The following is a 20,439-nucleotide window of genomic DNA, read 5'->3' as shown; positions in this document are numbered from 1 at the left end:
CGGAAAACTACATAATTTAACCAGGAATATTTATAGATTTCAAAACATTACAAACCGTTCAACATCAGTGAATTACTTTGGACGTTATTTTCTACAAGGACATTAAGTATTTACGCCGGAAAAGGTCAGCTTGTATCCGGTGTGAGATAGCCAAAAAAAGACAGCGTTAGCTTAGGCGAAGTGAAACAATATAAATTCAAAATTAATTTGGTCGTCGTGGATCTGGACCATGGATAAGATATTCAGATCTAGACCGGATACAAGACTCAGGATTGTCTGTAAGTTTGTAAAACTTTTATATGTAAACCATTACTTGTGATAACTATTTTAATAATCGTTATTATAAAGTGTACTGTTGTCTGTACATTAAAATATATCAGTGTTAAGAGAGAAAATAATGTAGATCAATACTGTTGGCAAATATCATAAATTCTCAGTTATTCGAAACCATAATACGTAACGTACATAACATAATAAATTGAAGACTAGTCCAAGATAAATTATAATACGTAACACTATGCAACTTGATTATAGACTATACGCCCTCCCCTAGTGGCACGGTGATATGCCTGTGGACTTGTACCTCAAAAAACCGGGTTTCGATACTCATGGTGAGCAGCTCACATGTAATTCTTTGTGTAGTTTTGTGCTTAATAAGAAACAACAACAAAAACAACACGTGATATTCACTCTAATAGCGTCAAGAAGATATCTGCTTCAATCGTGTACTATTTTTTGTCAATATTGTTTCCAAATCAACTGTACAATTGTCGGTAATGGACTATATCTATCGATACCTCGTTCTAAAGATCTCATAGATTATCAAGGGTTTATAGATTAAGGGACTATTTAGGCCAAAGTAAATGCTGGAAGTCTTTACTAGTCGCGAACGATTTCAGCTCTGTAATTGGTGGTTTTATAATCCTGGAAGTAACCATATCTACTTTCGAATATTTCAGGGTATAAAGCTTGTAAGCTAGGGTGATCCAATATTCAGAAGAAAGAGAAATAGGCATTCAAAGAACTGCAAAATTTTAACTATGTTATTTAAATGAGCCTCATAATGCTTTACCACCACCAGAACCTTGAACAGTAGATATATATGATAGGTTCATGACTTCATTGAATTATCACCACACTAATTGTACCGTCACTGCAGAATAATGTAAAAAGTGATTCACGTGACCAGATTATACACTTCCGTTAGACAATCGTCTAGTCTTGATAATCTACGTCCTACTGAAGACGTGCATTTTTATAATTGTCAAAGACGAGTGGTTTGCATAAGAAACATGTTGACCAAATCTAATTTTACCTAGTTTCCTACCATTGTTCGGCCCATTGAGATGGATGCCTTTACGTGGTGAGAGGACCTCCCAGAGAAGGTTCTGCACATTTAGTTTAGGGTCCAACCTTAACACGCCATTTTGGTCTACAATTCTTGTAGGCAGGCGGTCTTGTCGTGGCCCCAGGGTCAATTGGCTGTTTTTTTTTTTGGGAGGGCTAGAGCCAACCAAGCACCAGTGTTGGACATTCTCAACAGGTGTTGTGGATTTTATGTTTGATGCTGGTGTTTGGATATAGTGCTCACAATACTATGACGCTGCCGGAGTGTCCTTGTTTGGCAATGTAATGCGTCCCCTCGTAGGACTCCATGATGGGTTGGGTCAATGGGTGTTGAGATGTATTCTATCCATTATGGATACTCAGATACTCCCATCCATAAAAAAATAAAACTGAAAAACAGATAACTTGAAAATGATCACGTACGGACGACTCCATTACACAGTCACGAACACCTCGATTTATCATTCTCTATGCCTTAACCGATAAATACTTATGGTAGGTGTCTCCCTTTTTCATTCAAAAGGGATTACACGATATTGCTGGCTCTCCCAAGTCAGTAAAGAAGACGCACTCTGTAGACATCTACGCAACAACACACCAGACTCCTGAATCCGAAGACTATTGGGGATATATATATCCATCAAGCACACTCCCTATACCATTTTGAATTCCTCAAGAGGAGTTATTGTTCAGAGGTGTTTAAAGAACATTCCCAGTTCGGAGATGTTTGCTGGTTTCTCCAGCCAAGGCATTTTTGCGACACGCTGTGTCTTTACTCGTAAGAATGGAATAATGATGCCTAAAAATGTACTTATTTTTACGCTTACATCGCCCCATCCACCTTTGACATTTGCTCATTGTGGTGGCAAAGACCACGACGCCTACGATGTGAATTGGAACCATATTCTGTTAATTGTATTGGTTCCTATCATTAACAGAAAGACTGGTGTCGGTGAAAGCTGAATCAAGACAACTGGCCCTCTTTCACTGCTCTCTTTAACTTGAACCTGCTGTCATCTGTAAGCCGTCAATAGACGAATGTGTGGCAGCAGGACTAACTGTACTGTCCAGGCAGATGCTCAATCTATTCCTATAACCTCGACACGTTTTCCACTAAAGACGAGGATGCTGTGGCAGGCATTTGGCAGGCAGGAAGACTCAAAAATGGGCCTGGGACATATTCCATAGGTATCACATACTTTCAAAGCACATTACCTTTCAGCGGGTCCGTGCACATGTTCAGCAAATAAGACGTGAAAACCAGAAGGCATCTCTATCACAAGTTCCAAAGTCATATGGGATAAGTTTCGAAATGTCAGTGGGCAGTATATTTGCTTCCCCTTTCTATCTTGCTCTTCAATGACCATGAAATTGCTGATGCTCTTGGCAAAAGCTTTACTCTTGCATCTAGCACTTCTGCTTCATCACCCACCTTTTTATTCATCAATACTCAGGCAGACCAATCGACTCTTTCCTTTCAGGCTGATTGACTCCATGACTGTAATTTCCCATTTACACTGATGGAACTCAAGCTTGTTTTTCATTGGTTTAAAAGTAAATCAGTTAGGCCTGATGATATTCACTCTTGCTATTCTTCTAGTTGTTTTTAACTAGATCTGGTATGAGAATGCTTTTCCTGATGCTTGGCACCAAGCTAGCATCCTCCCTTTCCCCAACCCTATGAAGGGTTCCATGATTCTTTCAAACTTCAATTCCAATTGTTTTGACAAGATGTCTCTGTGAGATCTTAGAAAGGATGGTTAATGCTCATCTTGTTCAGTTCCTCAAATCAAACAACCTTCTTTCGCCCACCAAGTTTAGGTTCCAAAAACAGTGCTTTACTGTGGACCACCTGATTCGATTTGCAACATCGATCAGAGGAATAGTTCTTAAGTGAAAACATCTTGTATCCGTATTCTTTGAATTTGAGAAGGTTCAAGATACTACGTGGAGGTATGGCATTTTGCGAGAAATCCACACATGTGAGTTTTGTGGCCATTTACCCTATTTTATATAGAACCATTTAAAGGACAGGCGATTCCAAATTTTTGTATGGTTAATGCTTTCCCGTTCATTCTTTTCCACAGGAACTTGGAGTTTCTCGGGGCTGTGTCTTGAATGTCACACTTTTCTATGTGAAGATGAATGACATCACTGACATCTCGTGTCAGTTGTCGAACACAAGGTTTGCTGAATGGCAATTTCAGACTGTCCTCAATCATTTCTTGAACTGAACCACAGCAAATGTTTTTACATTTTCTTTTTCTATAACAGGATTATGAATATGTGGTTTATAGTTCCGCCAGGATTTCGGCCTTGAAGTTGTGAACACCATTAACAATTTGGAGCTTCAGCTCTGCATTTCTCCAGCCTAGAGATTGTACATTGAGTTTCATGAACCTTCTTTACACCTCCGCCGTTTGAAACTTTCTTTACCACAGCATTCCATCTCGGTTTGTCTTACTTCTTGAGTAGGCTATGCTTTTTCATAGCAAATGGTCACTCATTGTTCTTTTTAGCCTTTATGTCCAGGTACAGTTGGCTGAATTGGGCCCATTCTTGGATAACATTGTAGTCAGCACTGGTCAGCCCTTCCCACCATGGCTTATTATCATTCACAAGTGTGACCTTTCTTTGATTCGTCTGAGGAAGGCGGATACTCCCGATTGGAAATACAGTCTTGTATTTTTCGAACATTTTTCTAAACATCTGTTCATTTGGAGGTTCGAAATCAGGTAACTCTGAGGGCTCTGCCATAATTTATTGTGGTTCGGCTGTTGCACACAAAATCCCTTCTACCGTTTGCGTTCACTGCCGAATTGTACGTCATTTCTCTTATGCTGACTCGCTTAGCTATCTACTGGCCCTAGAATCGCTTCACCCTGTTCTCGTTGATATTCAAACCTGATTGTCCCATTTCTTTTAATCCTCCATTTACCCAGTTTTTTTAGATATAAGGCCACGTCGGTATTCGCGGGAACGAGTTCGCTGACAACGCAACCAAGTCTGTTTCCTCCCGTGTTATCACTGCCACATCTATCCCATACATGGACTATGGTCCTGTATTCAAGGCTTGGCTCCGTGCCAGTTGGCAGTCGATTTGGAGTGAGCAACGTGATAACAAGCTTTTCCAGACAAAACTCTCTATTGAACTTTGACCGTCTTGTTTCCGTAAGGATCGGAAGGAGGAAGTTGTCCTAACTAGACTACGCATTGGTCACAGTTTTTAACCCATCATTTTCTTTCATTTGTGACTGATGCACCAAGATGTGACCTGTGTAATACTTAAGCCACAATAGCCCACATCTTGCATAGCCCACGACCCCTCGTTACGGTCATGGGTTTAACCCTAACGCTAGATAGTATCCACATAACATCTGTTTTTTACATTTTTAAGAGCTACTGAGTTTCTTAATACTATTAAAGTTTTATCTAAATTTTGGCCATTGTTTTTATTTTGACATGTTTTATTAATATTACTCTTATATTTTACATGTTGTTTGGCAAAGATAGCCTAGTTGTTTTGCGTCAATAAACGCCAAACAACCAATCAACCAATCGTCCGAGATGTGTTATAATGCGTAACATACCTAATAAATTTGTTTAATTTTACTTATAAGCTTTGAAAAGTACTACCAGTTCTATTAAAATTAGTTTCTTTCGTCTGTTGACACATCTTTATAAAAGTTATCGGATTTTAATAACAAATGCAGATACCTAAATAAAAGATAATTATTGCTTCAGCTTTCTCGTGTAATTCATTTCTAAGCTTTTCCTTCCGAATGTCCTTGTAGTTTGTACAGTGAGTTAACTAAACTTTTGTAATGTAATGTGGAACAGCTGTAAGTCTTCATATTTACAACACTAAAATCAGGTGGACACAGCAGATAGCCCGATATGGTTTTGTTATAAGAAAACATACTATTCTCGCTTTTTTGAAAAGTAATAAGATAATAGTGATTGTAGTTTGTTTGTCTTTTCAATTTCGCACAAAGCTGCTCGAGGGCTATCTGTGCTAGCCGTCCCTAATTTAGCAGTGTAAGAGTAGTGTTTGGTATGGCCCGGCATGGCCAAGTGTGTTAAAGCGTGCGACTCGTAATCTGAGGGTCGCGGGTTCGGATCCCCTTTGCGCCAAACATGCTCGCCCTTTCAGCCGTGGGGGCATTATAATGTGTACGGTTAATCCCACTATTCGTTGGTAAAAGAGTAGCCCAAGAGTTGGCGGTGGGTGGTGATGACTAGCTGCTTTCCCTCTAGTTTTACACTGCTAAATTAGGGACAGCTAGCACAGATAGCCCTCGAGTAGCTTTGTGCGAAATTCAAAAAACAAACAAACATTCTTCTGTTTGGTTTAAAACGTGTTTGACAATTGTTTCATTGAAATATAATCGTTTTTTACCATGAGACGCCAATTTTATGCAAGAAAGTCCCGCAATTTGCAACAATGTGTAATTTCTCATCTTGAAATTACCAAATTACAATGTAATTAGATTCTCACTTGGAAACAATCACTTCTTTGAAGTAATTTTCCTGACGTAATTAAATTCTTACTTTGAAGCAAACATACCTAAAATTGCAAACGAACAAACTTTCAAGATTTCTTGAAAAAAATAATAAAATAATAAAAAAGTACTCTATATAAAAAAAATATTTGTCCGTGTTCGATATCTTGACAATAAAAGAGGGAGCTTAAGTGCTATTCAGTGTTTGTCCATTTGTCACTTTAATATGTTAAAACACTTCACATTATATTCTTCTAATGATATTTTTGTTTGTTTAGACTAGTATTTCCTTAAGAGTTATTTAATTAGTCTATCTATATGTAGCAATACAGAGTTTAACTCCATAAGTTATTAAATTATGTTAGCTTAGTTTAAAAGATTGTTAGTTTTGAATTTCGCGCAAAGTTACACGAGGATTATCTGCACTAGCTGTCCTTAATTTTGGAGTGTAGTACCGTAGGGAAAACAACTAGTCATCACCACCCACCACCAACACTTGGACTACTCTTTTACCAACGAATAGTGGTATTGGCTGTCATGTTATTATAACACCCCCACGGCTGAAAGGGACGAGCATGTTAAGTGACGGGGATTCGAACCCGCGACCCTCGCATTATGAGTCGAGTGCCTTAACCACTTGTCCATACCAGGCCTTGCAAGAGTACACTCGAGGTGGACCAATAAGTTTCATGTTGTTTCAAAACATATAATAATAAGAATAATAAAACCATGCATTTAGCATTTTATAATATATAATAATTGTAAATATTCCTTCATATTTCTTTTATTTTCCATAAAGATTAATGATTAAGTTCCAATTTGCTGTTGCTTTAATGGTATTAGTCTACATGAAAATTAAGAATGGGTGTCCTGTTTCTGCTCTCTCCCAATGGTTCAGAAGTAATTTTGAGGGCTTATGATGTTACAAACACAGTTTAGATACAAGTGGTGGGCACAGCATAAACAGCTTATCAACAAACAAAAAAGTTCTGTTTCTACAACCTAATTTATGGAATGAGAAACAATATTTTCTACTTACCAAATTGTTTATACTTGTAATAAAATGATTTTAGATAAAACATGATGTCTTTGAAGTTATGTTTGTTAAAAAAAAGTCATAAGTCAAATCTGAAGAGAACTCTCCTAATGTCTTAGTCAAATTATTGTAATGCGCAAGCAATGGCGTTGTTTTAATTTCATCAAGTACTTTAACATTAAATTGGCAGTACCAAAATGTTAATTCATTTTCTTTAAATGCAAAACTTTAATAAAAGCTATTTATGCTATGGCCATCTCAGAGACCTAATTCATAAATTTAACATAACAAGTCTAAACTTTGCAACTAAATCATGAAGAGGTGGGGGCGGGAATTCAAGTTAGAAAAAGAAATTGGACAGTAAATACTGAACGTCACTAAAAGCAAAACCTATAAAGAAATCCATAAAGAAAGTTAATAAATGTTCATTTTCGAGTTTTTAAAATATCATTCTGGTTATCGCTGTTTCTTCATAATTTATTGCAATTTTCTAATTGTTATGTCTAATATGAACTTAAGCTATTCACCTTCAGTTAATACCAATTAAAACCGATAATTTGGGCAAGACCATTTTAAGATCAAAAATCAAATTTAATGCCACAAAAAGTGAAACTAAAACCTAATGCATTTTTCAATTTGTTTGTGAATAGAAGTATGTTTTAAGATAATTTAAAAGCAATTTGTCAAAAATTTTATTATGATATAAAGGATGTTTTATGTTCCACTAAACTGATAAAATATTTATTAAGCAAGAGTATTTTGAAACATAACTTATATCTGAATGTTATGCCTCAATTTTCGCTTCATTTTATGTTTCGTATAAGATCTCTTATCTGACATCTCTTTAGCTGAGCTATATTCTTTTTACCAAGTACGAAACTTAACGGCCAATTACGTTAAAACATTTGAAAATAAATTCATTTTTTGCAGTGAAATCAGAATAAAAGTTCATAACTTCATAGTTTAGCAATGTTTTTATCCTCGTACGTACTAGCACTCTTGTGCAATTGCTTAAATAGGAATTATGAATTGAAGCTTGTGTTATTAAAGAAACTTCTTTAGTAGCTAATGATGCCATTAATGTAGTTAATTGTTTTAATGATTAACATTAACTGCTGTTTTGACTAGGAATGTAAAATTATACTAACCATATGTCATAATTACATTCATGACAGAGAAAAAGAGAATCGCAGCTAGAATACAAACATCCAGCACATATAAGGTGGATCATCATGTCATGTGCTCTGGATTTTAGAGGTACTGGTGTAAGCAAGACCCAAATTGCTTTCGGGTGCACTGCCTATTCATTTTAACCTCAATTTTGCGAAACTCTCATTATTAAGAGGAAGAGGAAAATTAGTAGATGTAGATGCTCTAGCCTACATTGTCCCACACTTTTGCCTCCTTTCGTTATGTGCAGCCATATGTAAGAAGATCACAAGGAAAAGAAATAAATAAAGCAGGAAGAAATAACAGAATACATTACATCAATGGGCAGAGAGCAAACCTGTCCTTGAAGTTAGCATTTCAATCCAAAATATGATGTTCAAAGATAAATACCAAGATCTCAATGTATTATTACACTAAGCCTAACCAATATTATAAGTATAGCTCCATCTTCTACCAATGCTACTATCTGTATCTTCAAAGGTTCTAAAGAGATGTACACAGTAGCAGATTTTATTTAGGGAACATGATATAACTCCCACTATATTAATTTACATACACAATATATGATATGTCCAATAAGTAATTTTATTTCCTCTACGATAAATTTTAGAAATTATCTTTATCATGCATATTATAATGTTGTTTAAATCCCCATTTTAAATTCGTATAAATGTTTTTTTATATTTATTATAAAATAATTTCAAATATTTAATTAAAGTTTTCTTCTCGAACCCATTAAAAATTAATTTATGTACTAATGTATTAATATTCGGTGTTAAGAACTCTACGTTGCCACAAAGCTTACAATACCTGAGAAGCTGTTAATGTGGATATATAGTTCTGTAGTATTAATTAGCAAAAAATTGAAATGTTTATTACAAGACGCTACAGATCAATAAATTACAGAATGGATTGTTATAATTCAGGGCTGTGATTCAGCACGGGGTTTTCCGCACTTCCCCAGTCCAGAATTGTATACAAAGTCTCATTAATCTCTTCTACACTTCCACTATTTGCAACTGTCTTTAATGTATGCTTCAAAACTTCGATCCTTACCACAGTTTTCCTTCCTCAGTGGGCAATGCTTTTCTAGAGCAAACAATCTGCCATCGTTTCTTTTGGCCTTCGTATCCGGGCACAGTTAGATGAATTGGGTCTGTTCTTGGATGACATTGCTGTATCCACTGGTCAGCCCATCCCACCATGGCTAATTACCATTCCCAAGTGTGACCTTTATTTAAGACATCTGATACTCCATATTGGACGTAGCATCTTTTATTTGCCGAATATCTTTCGAACCATCCTTTCATTCTCATTTATACATATGGTTCGAAATCAGGTAACTCTGTGGGATCCGCCATGGTTTGTTGTGATTCGATGATTGCATACAGAATTCCCTCTATAGTTTCTCTTTTCACTGCCATTTATCTTGCTCTGGATCACATAGAAGCCAAGCAGTACTCGAATTACTCCATTTATATCGACTTGCTTAACTCTCTACTGGTCATGTTCTCGCCGATATTCAAAACCAACTGGCCCATTTATCTTTAACATCTACTTCTATCCAGTTCTTCTGGATACCAAGCCACAGTATTCGCGGAACGAACTCTCTGATACCGCGATCAACTTTGTCTGCTCTGATACTATCATGCCGTGCCTATTTCATACATGGACTATGGTCTTGTATTCAAGGTTCGGCTCTGTGCCAGTTGACAGTCAATTGGAGTGAGCAACGTGATAACAAGTTTTTCCAGGTAAACCCTTTTATTGGACTTTGGCCGTCTTGTTTTTGTAAGGAGGAAATTGTCCAAACTAGACTACGCATTTGTCACAGTTTTTTTTATAACTCATAGTTTTCTTTTATCTGAGACTGATGTACCAATGTGTAGTCTGTGTGACACTCAAGTCACAATAGCTCACATTTTACTATCGTGCCGTCGTTACAAAATGTTTTTCTTGTTAAATCTATAAATAAAAAATTGGACTTTGTTTTATGTTAACATGATTCCTTTTTACAAATTTTAATTATTATACTTTTTTAATTTTTTACCGGTTGTCTGGCACAGATAGCGAAGTTGTTTTGCGCCATAAAACGCCAACCAACAACAAAGCTTAAAATGCCTACTGTTAAATAAAGTATATTTGTCACTGAAAATGCTTGAGTATTTATGTAAATTTTAAAACTGTTAAAATGCTGTAACAATATTTGGTATCGATGAATAAGAGTTAAAACTGTTCACAATTTTTGTTTAATAGATGGGGAAGGTTGGCTCTAAGCAAACATACTTTAATATTTTTTTACATACTTTTGATATTTAAACACAATAACAATAATAATAGTAATGGCAATAATGGTATTTAGATGAACAAGCTTTTCCGTGTGTCAGAGTATTCTAACTAAATTAATAATTACATTCCATAATTTTGATAAATACATGCATACGCATTGGATCGTAAAGTTGTTAGTCATAGTTCACAGTTGTACAGCTATTTTCTGAGGCTTGGCAGGGATGCATTTGTACACTTGGACACTGAACTTTGAAGAGATTACACTCATTGTAAGAACTGTAGAGCTTCAAATGTTTTATATATATATATATACACACATATACATGCACACAAACGTTATCAGACAATTAGGCATATTTCGTCGTAGAAAATAAAAAGATAATATTAATACACTGAAAACAAAAAGTTTGAAAAAGATAATATTTTTATACCTGAACCTAAATTGCATTTGCCATAAGTTATCAGTGTTAGCTTCATTGCAATTCTAATCACTGCATTCTTAATCTAGTCCCTTAGGAACTTTCAAAATTAGAGGAGTGTTTGATAATAGTATTTTAAACACATTATATTTGCCATAACCATTGTCGACGGCTCGTTTTGATTAGTCCAGAACTCTTTAGGCCCGTTGAGATACAATAAACACTGTAATGATCGGAACACTATTGATATAAGCCATTTAATACAATAACAATGATTTGACATGGAAACTGATAAAGAAATATAAAGTTATGAGTATTTTTAAGAAAAATGAACCTACTATACAGGGTAAAGGAATAATTTCTATATGGTTGGTACTAAAATATATATTAAGAAGACAACCAAAATCAATTCATTTATTGTATGCTTCAAAGAGAAACTGGAAACTGAAATACGCTCAAAGAGAAACAACGTTTTCTCCATTCTGTATATAAATATATGCATCCAGTTTTATTTGCATGTAAAACATATAAGGCACAACACTTATATATATATCATATTTTGCTAACATTTGCAGCAGTAAACACACCTAAATAAACATCTAAAATTGAATAAAGGACCCAATTTCTAAAACTATACAAAATTAGTGAAAAAATATATTGGTCTATGCATATTTACATGTGTTTATTATTAGGGATAATGTTGTAACTAACACATGCTTTTTTCGAATCCCCGTCACACCAAACATGCTCGCCCTTTCAGCCGTGGGGGGCGTTATAATGTGACGACGGTCAATCCCACTATTCGTTGGTAAAAGAATAGCCCAAGAATTGGCGGTGGGTGGTGATGACTAGCTGCCTTCCCTCTAGTCTTACACTGCAAAATTAGGGACGGCTAGCGCAGATAGCCCTCGTGTAGTTTTGCGCGAAATTCAAACCAAACCAAACACATGTTTTACAAGCAATATTTAACAAAGTAATTCAAAATAAAATGTAAGAAGAAACATTATGAAAATGTATTGTTGCGTGTTGCGAGTTAACTCCATAAACACTCTTCATAAATTAACTGATGTACGACAAAACACACAAGATATCTTTGTTTGTTACAGATATCTGATGTCTTGATTCTCTTTCTTTTGCAACATAAACTTCCTGTTACGCGCTTCGCTGCAAGCAAAATACGTAACCTTGAAAAATCGTAACAAAGCCATCAAATTCTACAACTGAAAATTACATGGTATCAACTAACTAGTCACTTGAAATGTTAGCATCTTCTGTTTTCCTGCCAGCTTATATTAATTCAGTTGATAACTGATGTCCACCATTATCTGTGTGTGTGTGTATTTGTACAGGAGCTTCCTTGAGCGTGTTTGTTTTAGCATATAGCTATACAATAGCCAGTCTGCATTCTTGTCCATTAATTACAGAGAAACGAGTCCCGAATTTTAGCGTTAAACATTTGCAAACATGGCACTGATCCACTGGATGGTGGTGGTGGGGGAAAGCATCTGTATACGATAAGCATTATTAAACCTATAAAGCATTGATCTTGCAGCAATGAATTTAAATAAAATTTAAAGTAAGAAAAAATTTCAATATTGGCAGTCATCCAAGATATAATTAGATAGAGATGTGTATATATGCCTGCTGTTCAAAATATCACGAATAGAAATAAAACAATGTATGGGACACAAGTACACTGTGTTACTTACTATCTTTACTAACACAATATTACGTATGTAATAATAAATCTTGGGTGTCCAGCTTTCAGAGTGATCCATAGGAGCCACTGGAACTTTATATTTCCAGTACATGATAAAGGTAAAATAAACTGTAATATTATTTCATCGTTTTTGTTGTTGTTTACGATTCCAGTTTATTTTGTTTGTTTTGAATTTCGCACAACGCTACTTGAGGGCTATTTGTGTTAGCCGTCCCTAATTTAACAGTGTAAGACTAGAGGGAAGGCAGCTAGTCATCACCACCCACCGCCAACTCTTGGGCTTCTCTTTTACAAACGAATAGTGGGATTTACCGTCACATTGTAACGCCCCCACGGCTGAAAGGGCGAGCTTGCTTGGTGCGACCGGGATTCGAACCCACGACCCTCGGATTACGAGTCGAACACCTAAACACACTTGGCCATGCCGCGCCTCCAGTTTATTTATTGATAGGAACACGCTTTATTGTTAATAATAGATATGCTAAGACTAATACACGCTTCTTTTAAGTTGCGAAAAGGAATATTTATTCTTCATGGAACTTTTATAAAAGCGTCCTGTCATGAACAAAAACAAATTTTAATATTTTTTTCGATCACAAGAGAATTGGGAAGCAGGTCTATCGCATATCGTAAATTGAAATACTATTAAAAATTCATTGACTTCTACATACAAATAGAAACAACTAAAGTTGGGCATTTGTGATATCAGAATACGTCAAATTTACTTTTAAATTGGGAATGTTATGGTATTTCGAGATGGGATACAATTTTAGACCTTTAAGCAGAGTCAGTGAAACAAAATAAATATATTCAAAAATATAGTTCTATTCATTCGCAATGTTTCGTTATCTGGTGTAACAAAAATTACTCAAAAATGCTCCAATTAAACGACGTTCTGGATTGTATACAAAAGAAAGTGAACCCTCATACTGTAGATGAGACATGCTTTTGGTTTTGACATGAAAACAACATATCAGAGGCGTTGCTAAATGCTTCAAAGATTTGGGGCTCGGACCTATATACGCGGGAATTTTCGGCGTCTCAGTATAATATTATACTTTTTATTGTGATTTTTTTTAAAGATACCAACTTTGAATTCGGGGCACAGGGCCCATGTACCAGTGCTTTACACCTCTGTAATAAATTAAAATTGTCTGGTGATATTATTTAGCATACAATATATGTATATATAGTGTGTGTGTAAGAAATGAAAATCTACATTTAAATAAAGTCTCAATTTGCGATATTATGCAGGAAGACAGCAGCAGTAAAGTGCCATAAATACGTGGAATTCGCGTGCTAAGTAAATGAAGATAATTTTGTTAAAGTTTACCCAACTATCTAAATTTAGATGATTGCACACTGAATTCTTTGTGCTTTTGTTCTGAAAAACGATTCCTGAACTAACAAGATTTAAATTCATAATTGCACGAGTGCCAATATTACACGATTTCGATTTTTTTGTTTTTTAATTAAAGTTCAAATTATGTAGAAAGTATTTTTTGTTCGTTTTCATACGACAAAAAAGTCAGCTCAGACAAAAGTTTTTTTACTGATATTTTTGAAAGATTATTGTGCCTCAATAGCAGTAGAATCAAAAACATTACGAACACGGCAGTTTTTCTCTATAATCTCTGGTAGTTATATAAAGTAATTAGCTCTATATGAAAAGTGCCAATCACGTTTTTTTATAAGTGTATATAGCCTTAAAAATACAGATATTCCGTCTTCAAATATATAACTTTGTTCTGAAAACTTCAGAGAACAAGAAAAAAAAACAATAATATAAAACGGAGTTTGTTTTTTGTTGGATTTTTAGAAAATGGTCTCCAGTTTGTTTTTATTATTAGATATTGATATATCATAATAATTATTCAAGATATCCAGTTTTATTCTTAACACTGTGCCATGATACACAGTGATACTCACATACATGCATACGTGGAAGTAAACAAGGCTTGCATGTAAAGGTCTAGCGTGATCTACTGGTCAGGACTTTCGACTTGCATTATATGAAGGCATTATACTGTGAAGGTGAAACACACTTTTCGTTGGTAAAAGAGTAGCCATAAGGTGGAGGGTGGTGTTGACTAGCTGTCTTCTCTATCATCTATCACTTCTAAATTAAGGACAGCCAACGCAGAGTCTTCGAGTAGCATTGCGCAAAATTCCAAAACAAAGGAAACTCAAACTTGTATGTCTAAACATACATTTTTAGTGGAGGTGAATAACAGCCAACAGAGCGCAGCCTCAAAAAGTGAGTCATGGATTGAATCTTATATACAGATGTGACAAATCTTCAGTCTAACTAGTTGAGAGAAGAGACAATTGTTTCATGAACAAAAAAAATAACCGAACATCAGACTAAATTATGAAATGAGACGAAACATCGAACAATAAATAGTATACAGTATTGGGCATAAAAATCGTATGAAAATATTTGCAAGTTTGAAAAAACTGATATATGAACATAGACTTGGTGTTTTTTGGTATGTTTTTTACAGGACAAATATGATAAAGCGGACTTTCATTTTTTATATTTAATTTTATATTTGCAAGTTTGAAAAAACTGATATATGAACATAGACTTGGTGTTTTTTGGTATGTTTTTTAAAGGACAAATATGATAAAGCGGACTTTCATTTTTTATATTTAATTGTGGGCTAGAGTGAATCATTGATAACTCCACATGACTGTTAAACAATTAAGAATGGTCAATTGTGATACTGGATAAAAAGTAATTAAACTTCTGGGTGTCAAAGTACGGCATTGCTCATATTTATTCTTCTAAAGAATAAAATTCAAAATTAGGGACACTTATATTTCTAATGAATTTTTAAAAATAAAAAAGTGCTATCACTATCATCGTTTATTATTAGTAGGACAAAAAATCTGTTAAAATTTGTGGATCACATATTAAAAATTGAGCTAATTCTAAATGTGTTACCTGAGCATATATGTTGAGTTTCAATAATTCCCAAGAAACACATATTCATGGCCCGGCATGGCCAGGTGGGTTAAGGCGTGCGACTCGTAATCTGAGGGTCAATATCACATATTGATCGGTAGGGTATCTTTTTAAAAGCAAGAGAAAATCGTTTATCTTAGTTTTGAGGAATGAAATATTCATAGAAACTTCATGCTATTTTTCTTAATTCTAAATAATGATTTTTATCATTTTTCTCTTTTTTAAAAATATCTAGACTATGCTAATTCTCATCAAAATAGAACGTTTTTTTAGTGAAGCATTTAGTTTTCTTAATTTCGTACCCAAATAAAAAACGTGAGATTACGTTAATGTAATTCAAATCACTAATTCTACTATGTAAATTGAACAAAACAAAATTTTGGTAAAATTCCTTGAATTGGAATAAGCTTTACTCTACAACTAATATTAAATCCGCGTCTTAAGGTTCTGAAGTTGCTGGTTAAGAATACAAATTCTATTAGATGAAAAAACAATATAATATTTCTTAAAAGAATTGCGATTAAACCAGATGTTTTATAATTAAGCTACATCAAAAAACATTTTTAAAACATTTTTAGAATTTATCAGAAACAGATATACTTTTCTTTATTGCATATTATGCGAATTATTGCTTCATATTTCATTTCTCTCACGGTTTACAATTAGAGATTTACTTCACTCCATTTTGATTATTAACATTGCGCGGTTAAGATTTATCATATTATGTATAGTATTCAGTATCTAGTTTTTTTATTTTTCCTTAAAACTTGAAGAACACTTTCATTATTAAAAAATGCCGACGTCATGGCTGAGCGAATATATTTAAAAAACAAGTATTTGTAACAGATGGATAAATATGTTTAAAAAGCAAGGAATTAATTGTAGATTAAAGGAATGAGTGTTTTCTTATAGCAAAGCCACATTGAGCTATCTGGTGAAGGTACCGAGGGAAAATGAACCCCTGATTTTAGCGTTGTAAATCCCAAAACTTATAACTGTACCAGCGTGGGACAGCTTAAAGAAATATACTTCTGAAAACAAAGTAGTAAATTATAAATGTCACAATATGTTCATGGTAACTTTTTTGTTTTCTATTTAGGCCTTATTTTCTTTTACTTTGAGCTAGCTATATGCTCTTCAAATATGGCTGAACAAAACGAAAGGTACAAATTATTTATTTTTCAGATTTGTATCAAAATCATTTTGTGTTAATTTAATCGTCACTGTTGGAACATACAATACTCCTAGCTACCTCATTCTTTCCCATAAAACGTGATATTCATGAGATCGTAAATTTAAAGGATATTAAAACTGTAAAACAGATTCACGTGTTTAAAACGTTATAAACCAGTTGAAAATTTGTTTTCCTCTTTTTTACAACAACACTAATTCTTTGTAACATAAGCATCAAAAAAGAAACAGTTGTTGGAACAAATATAACCACAAGACACAAAGTATTGTTTAAGAACAAATAAACAGACTAAAATTAGATATTTATGAATGTTTGTCAGTTTTGGATTTCACGCAAAGCTACAGGATGGCTATCTGCTCTAGCCGTCCCTAATTTTGCAGTGTAAGATTAGAATCATCACCATTCACCGCCAACATTTAAGCTACTTTTTTGCCAACGAATAATGAGGTTGATCGTAACATTATAACGCTCCACGGCTGAAAGGGCGAGCATGTTTGGTGCGACGGGGATTCGAACCCGCGACCCTCGCATCACGAGTCGAGTGCCTTAACCACCTGGCCATGCCTGGCCTATTTATGAATGCAAAGCTTTTCTTGAGGTGTGGATGTTACATCGGATACATATAAATTATATACATAGAGTAATTTTATGTGTGCTTGTGTGTGTATATGGAGGCTAACTTGACACATAATAAACCATATAAAATACATGCACAAGTGCCCGTCCCCAGTGGTGGGAAAAGCTTACGTTAATCTTCCAATTTAAATTACTTCATGGACTTTTAAAAGATTAATTCTGTTGCACTCTTGGTTTCACTCAGAGCCAGTGCTTTGAGCTGCTTATACCGTCTACCGTGAAAAGTTAATGTTGAACATTTCTTTTGTGTTAAGAACAATACTGTACAGTAAATCTACATTTGTCTTATTAAAGTTAGGTCACATTTTTAGATGTGAATGATAGTGTTAGTATTTCGAAACAAGTTAGTGTAGAATTTCCTGCTTGAAACGTACGTTTGTCAACGATATTATTCAAGGCTGTTCTACCCTCACTTTAAAAGTGAATGTGTGCGCAGCTTTCCAAACGTGTAACAGACGAACACTAGGACAGACACCACGGTTCCCAACACATTTATATATATGATTTAAGTCTATTGTACATAATAATCTGCTGAAGGTTTTCGTCAATTTTTGTTTGAACTCAAAGACATCTTTACCCACCTGTTAATAAAACATTTAGTGTTTATATTACAGCTGTCCATGGTTTGGTTTATGTATCGTTTATTCGATCGGCTGCTCCACCCGCTCACAACGAACGCATTTTCTATGCTGTTTTTTCAAAAGTAATTTAAATGTCTATTTGTAACGAAAGCAGTTTATAATTACAAATCCGATAAGACTTTTCGCAATTCGTACCTCTAGCTTCCAATATCCGAATCATTTCTACGATGGTGGCGCCACCCATTCACAAAATAATGCAGATTTTATATCTCTTTCTTTATTATAACTATATATTCCGCAGAACGCGTTTTGGTAGTCAAAAGGTACTAAATTTAGAAACTGTAAAGACAAACCATCTTTTAGGAAATTAGGCTAAGTATTTTATACAATTGTACAGATCTCACGCAATAATGAAGCTGAACTCTTAGTATTTTGAACACTGAGCCAGATACAAAGTATATCAGAAACTGTCATTATCCGCAGATATTTCAAAATATCTAACATATATATATATATATATTCTATAAAATAAGAGCTAAACCCGTATAATTCTCTTAATATTATATTTCTACTAAAAATTTCTCATGGTAAAAGTATCGTACCTAAAACGAGAAAGATTTGTTCTCTTACAATTCTACACACAAACACTTTATAACAATTTCACTTCACAACAGTTTTCTAGTAACTTACTCATACAGTCAGTGTTTTGATACTTGAAGGAAAACACGGGTACAAACTTTCGGATATAAGAGGTCCAGTAACATCATAGTAGCGTTATGAAAAGAAGTGTTTTTTAAGCAATTATATGAATAGCTATTCGTTCATCTGCGTATTGCCGGCTAGACCACATTCTCACGTGAATATAACGATACAACTTTTATTTATTCATGTTGTATACTAACAGTGGAACGTGAACTAATTGTGAGGCTGACAATAATTTGATTTAGAGAAGAGAAGAGACGTGAAATCACCTGCAGTGATTCTACCTCCTTGAAATGAGGGAAATATACGAACATAATTCGTGTACGAAGAACAATCTTTCCACAATTTCTTGTTTTTATGGTGTAATCGATTCTTAAAAATGCATTTTCTGTCACGTTAAGACATTGTTACAGAACCCAGTAAACGTGACATTAAGTTGAACCATTTTATTTTAGTTTTTTATACTATTATATGTTTTCGTTAAAAAAGATATTAAATTAATGAAATAAGCCATAATTCTAGAAAAAAATTTCAAATATTTTTATTCTATCTGTATATTTCTCAGTTACTATTCCAACAGTGGCAAGCATATAGCGGAGATGCATGAAAGTTAACAAGTGATTTGTATAATGCGAATGGCAAAAAAACAACAACAAAAGCAACATGATGAAACTGAACGACCTTGAGTGCTAAGATACCGTATGATAACAATGAGACCTCAATCTATATCCTTTATTAACCATATTCTCCAATACTTTCTTTTGATGACACTACACAATATGACTGTGTTTTACATATTACGTACTATGGATACATATCTTGTACTATGGATACTATGCGTTTTCCTATTTGAACTTTCATTTATAATTTTGTTTTCTGATCCTCTTATAAACTAGTATGACGTGATGTATTTTTACATTGTTAATATTTTACCGATATTTGAAATTTGAGAAAGAGATCCTGACATATGATCCAGTTCGCTTCACGGTAGTAGATTTACCTTCCCTCTTTTTCTCTACGTCTCCAATGCTTTAGACTTGGATTTAGGCCTATGGAAGTGAACTGTAATTAGTGTTTCCTATGAGCATAGATGTATGTTATTTGATAATTTCTGAGATTTTTTTTGAAATAGGTTGTCAAAGGGTGGGTTATTTTCACTATAATCTTGAATGAAGTGAATTGTTATACTTTTGAATGCTTTTCAACAATTTATAGAAAACATATATAAGCAGTGTACGTTACTTATAACTGTGCATGAAAGAAGCATTTAGATAAAGACCTATCATTGTTTACACACGTACACACTTGTATGCATATATGTTTAATTTTTCCACGCCTGAACTTGCGTATCAGACCGACTATAGAGATGAAACTCTGAATATGACGTCACTAGACAGCACACTGCGCCATCTACATGTGGTTATATTATATATTTCAGATAAATCGAAGTCCTACAAGATGTGTTACCTATACAAAACTAACAAATAACGGGACAAAAAACGTGTGATTTATTTGAATCTGCTTATGCTGTTAGTAATAGGGTTAATAGTATATGAAACCAGTTTGTTTTATTGTTGTTTTCCAACATACTGTGCAAGATTTGTAATGCATAAACAACAGGACCATCAAGTAACTAAACAATAAATGTTCTATTGAGCATAAGAATTATTGCTGTGACGAAACTGTCAAGTTTTGATTAATAAATATAATTTATTTCCAAGCAGTTTGTTAAATCTCTTAATTATATATAAATATATATTATGTAATCATATTTTACAGACATATCATACGCACACATTTAAAAATAAATACACATTAATAACCTTGGTTCAATGGGATGTTTACTGAAATTACTTGGGTAGATTTGGTACACATGA

General features: G+C 34.2%; 1 protein-coding gene across 5 annotated transcripts in view; it reads right to left on the bottom strand.

The window, feature by feature from the left end:
* The window catches only part of LOC143222627 (uncharacterized), a 54,921-nt gene that overhangs the window by 34,167 nt on the left and 315 nt on the right, over window positions 1-20,439 (bottom strand). For 2 of the 5 annotated variants that reach the window (XM_076449349.1, XM_076449371.1), the window contains exon 2: window positions 15,431-15,557. The exons of 2 other annotated variants lie outside the window; for them this stretch is intronic. Coding sequence is in view for 1 of the 3 variants with exons in the window: in XM_076449371.1 (XP_076305486.1) it covers window positions 15,431-15,438 (8 nt within the window). In the remaining 2 variants the exon portion in view is untranslated. Of the gene's footprint in view, window positions 1-15,430; window positions 15,558-19,495; window positions 19,612-20,439 lie in introns of all 5 variants that reach the window. One more of the 5 variants, XM_076449360.1, reaches the window with a different exon arrangement.

Source organism: Tachypleus tridentatus, chromosome 1 (genome assembly GCF_004210375.1).
Source record: "Tachypleus tridentatus isolate NWPU-2018 chromosome 1, ASM421037v1, whole genome shotgun sequence".
NCBI lineage: Eukaryota > Metazoa > Arthropoda > Merostomata > Xiphosura > Limulidae > Tachypleus > Tachypleus tridentatus.
The sequence above is the reverse complement of the archived record's forward strand: the minus strand, read 5'-3'. Positions and strand labels throughout refer to the sequence as shown.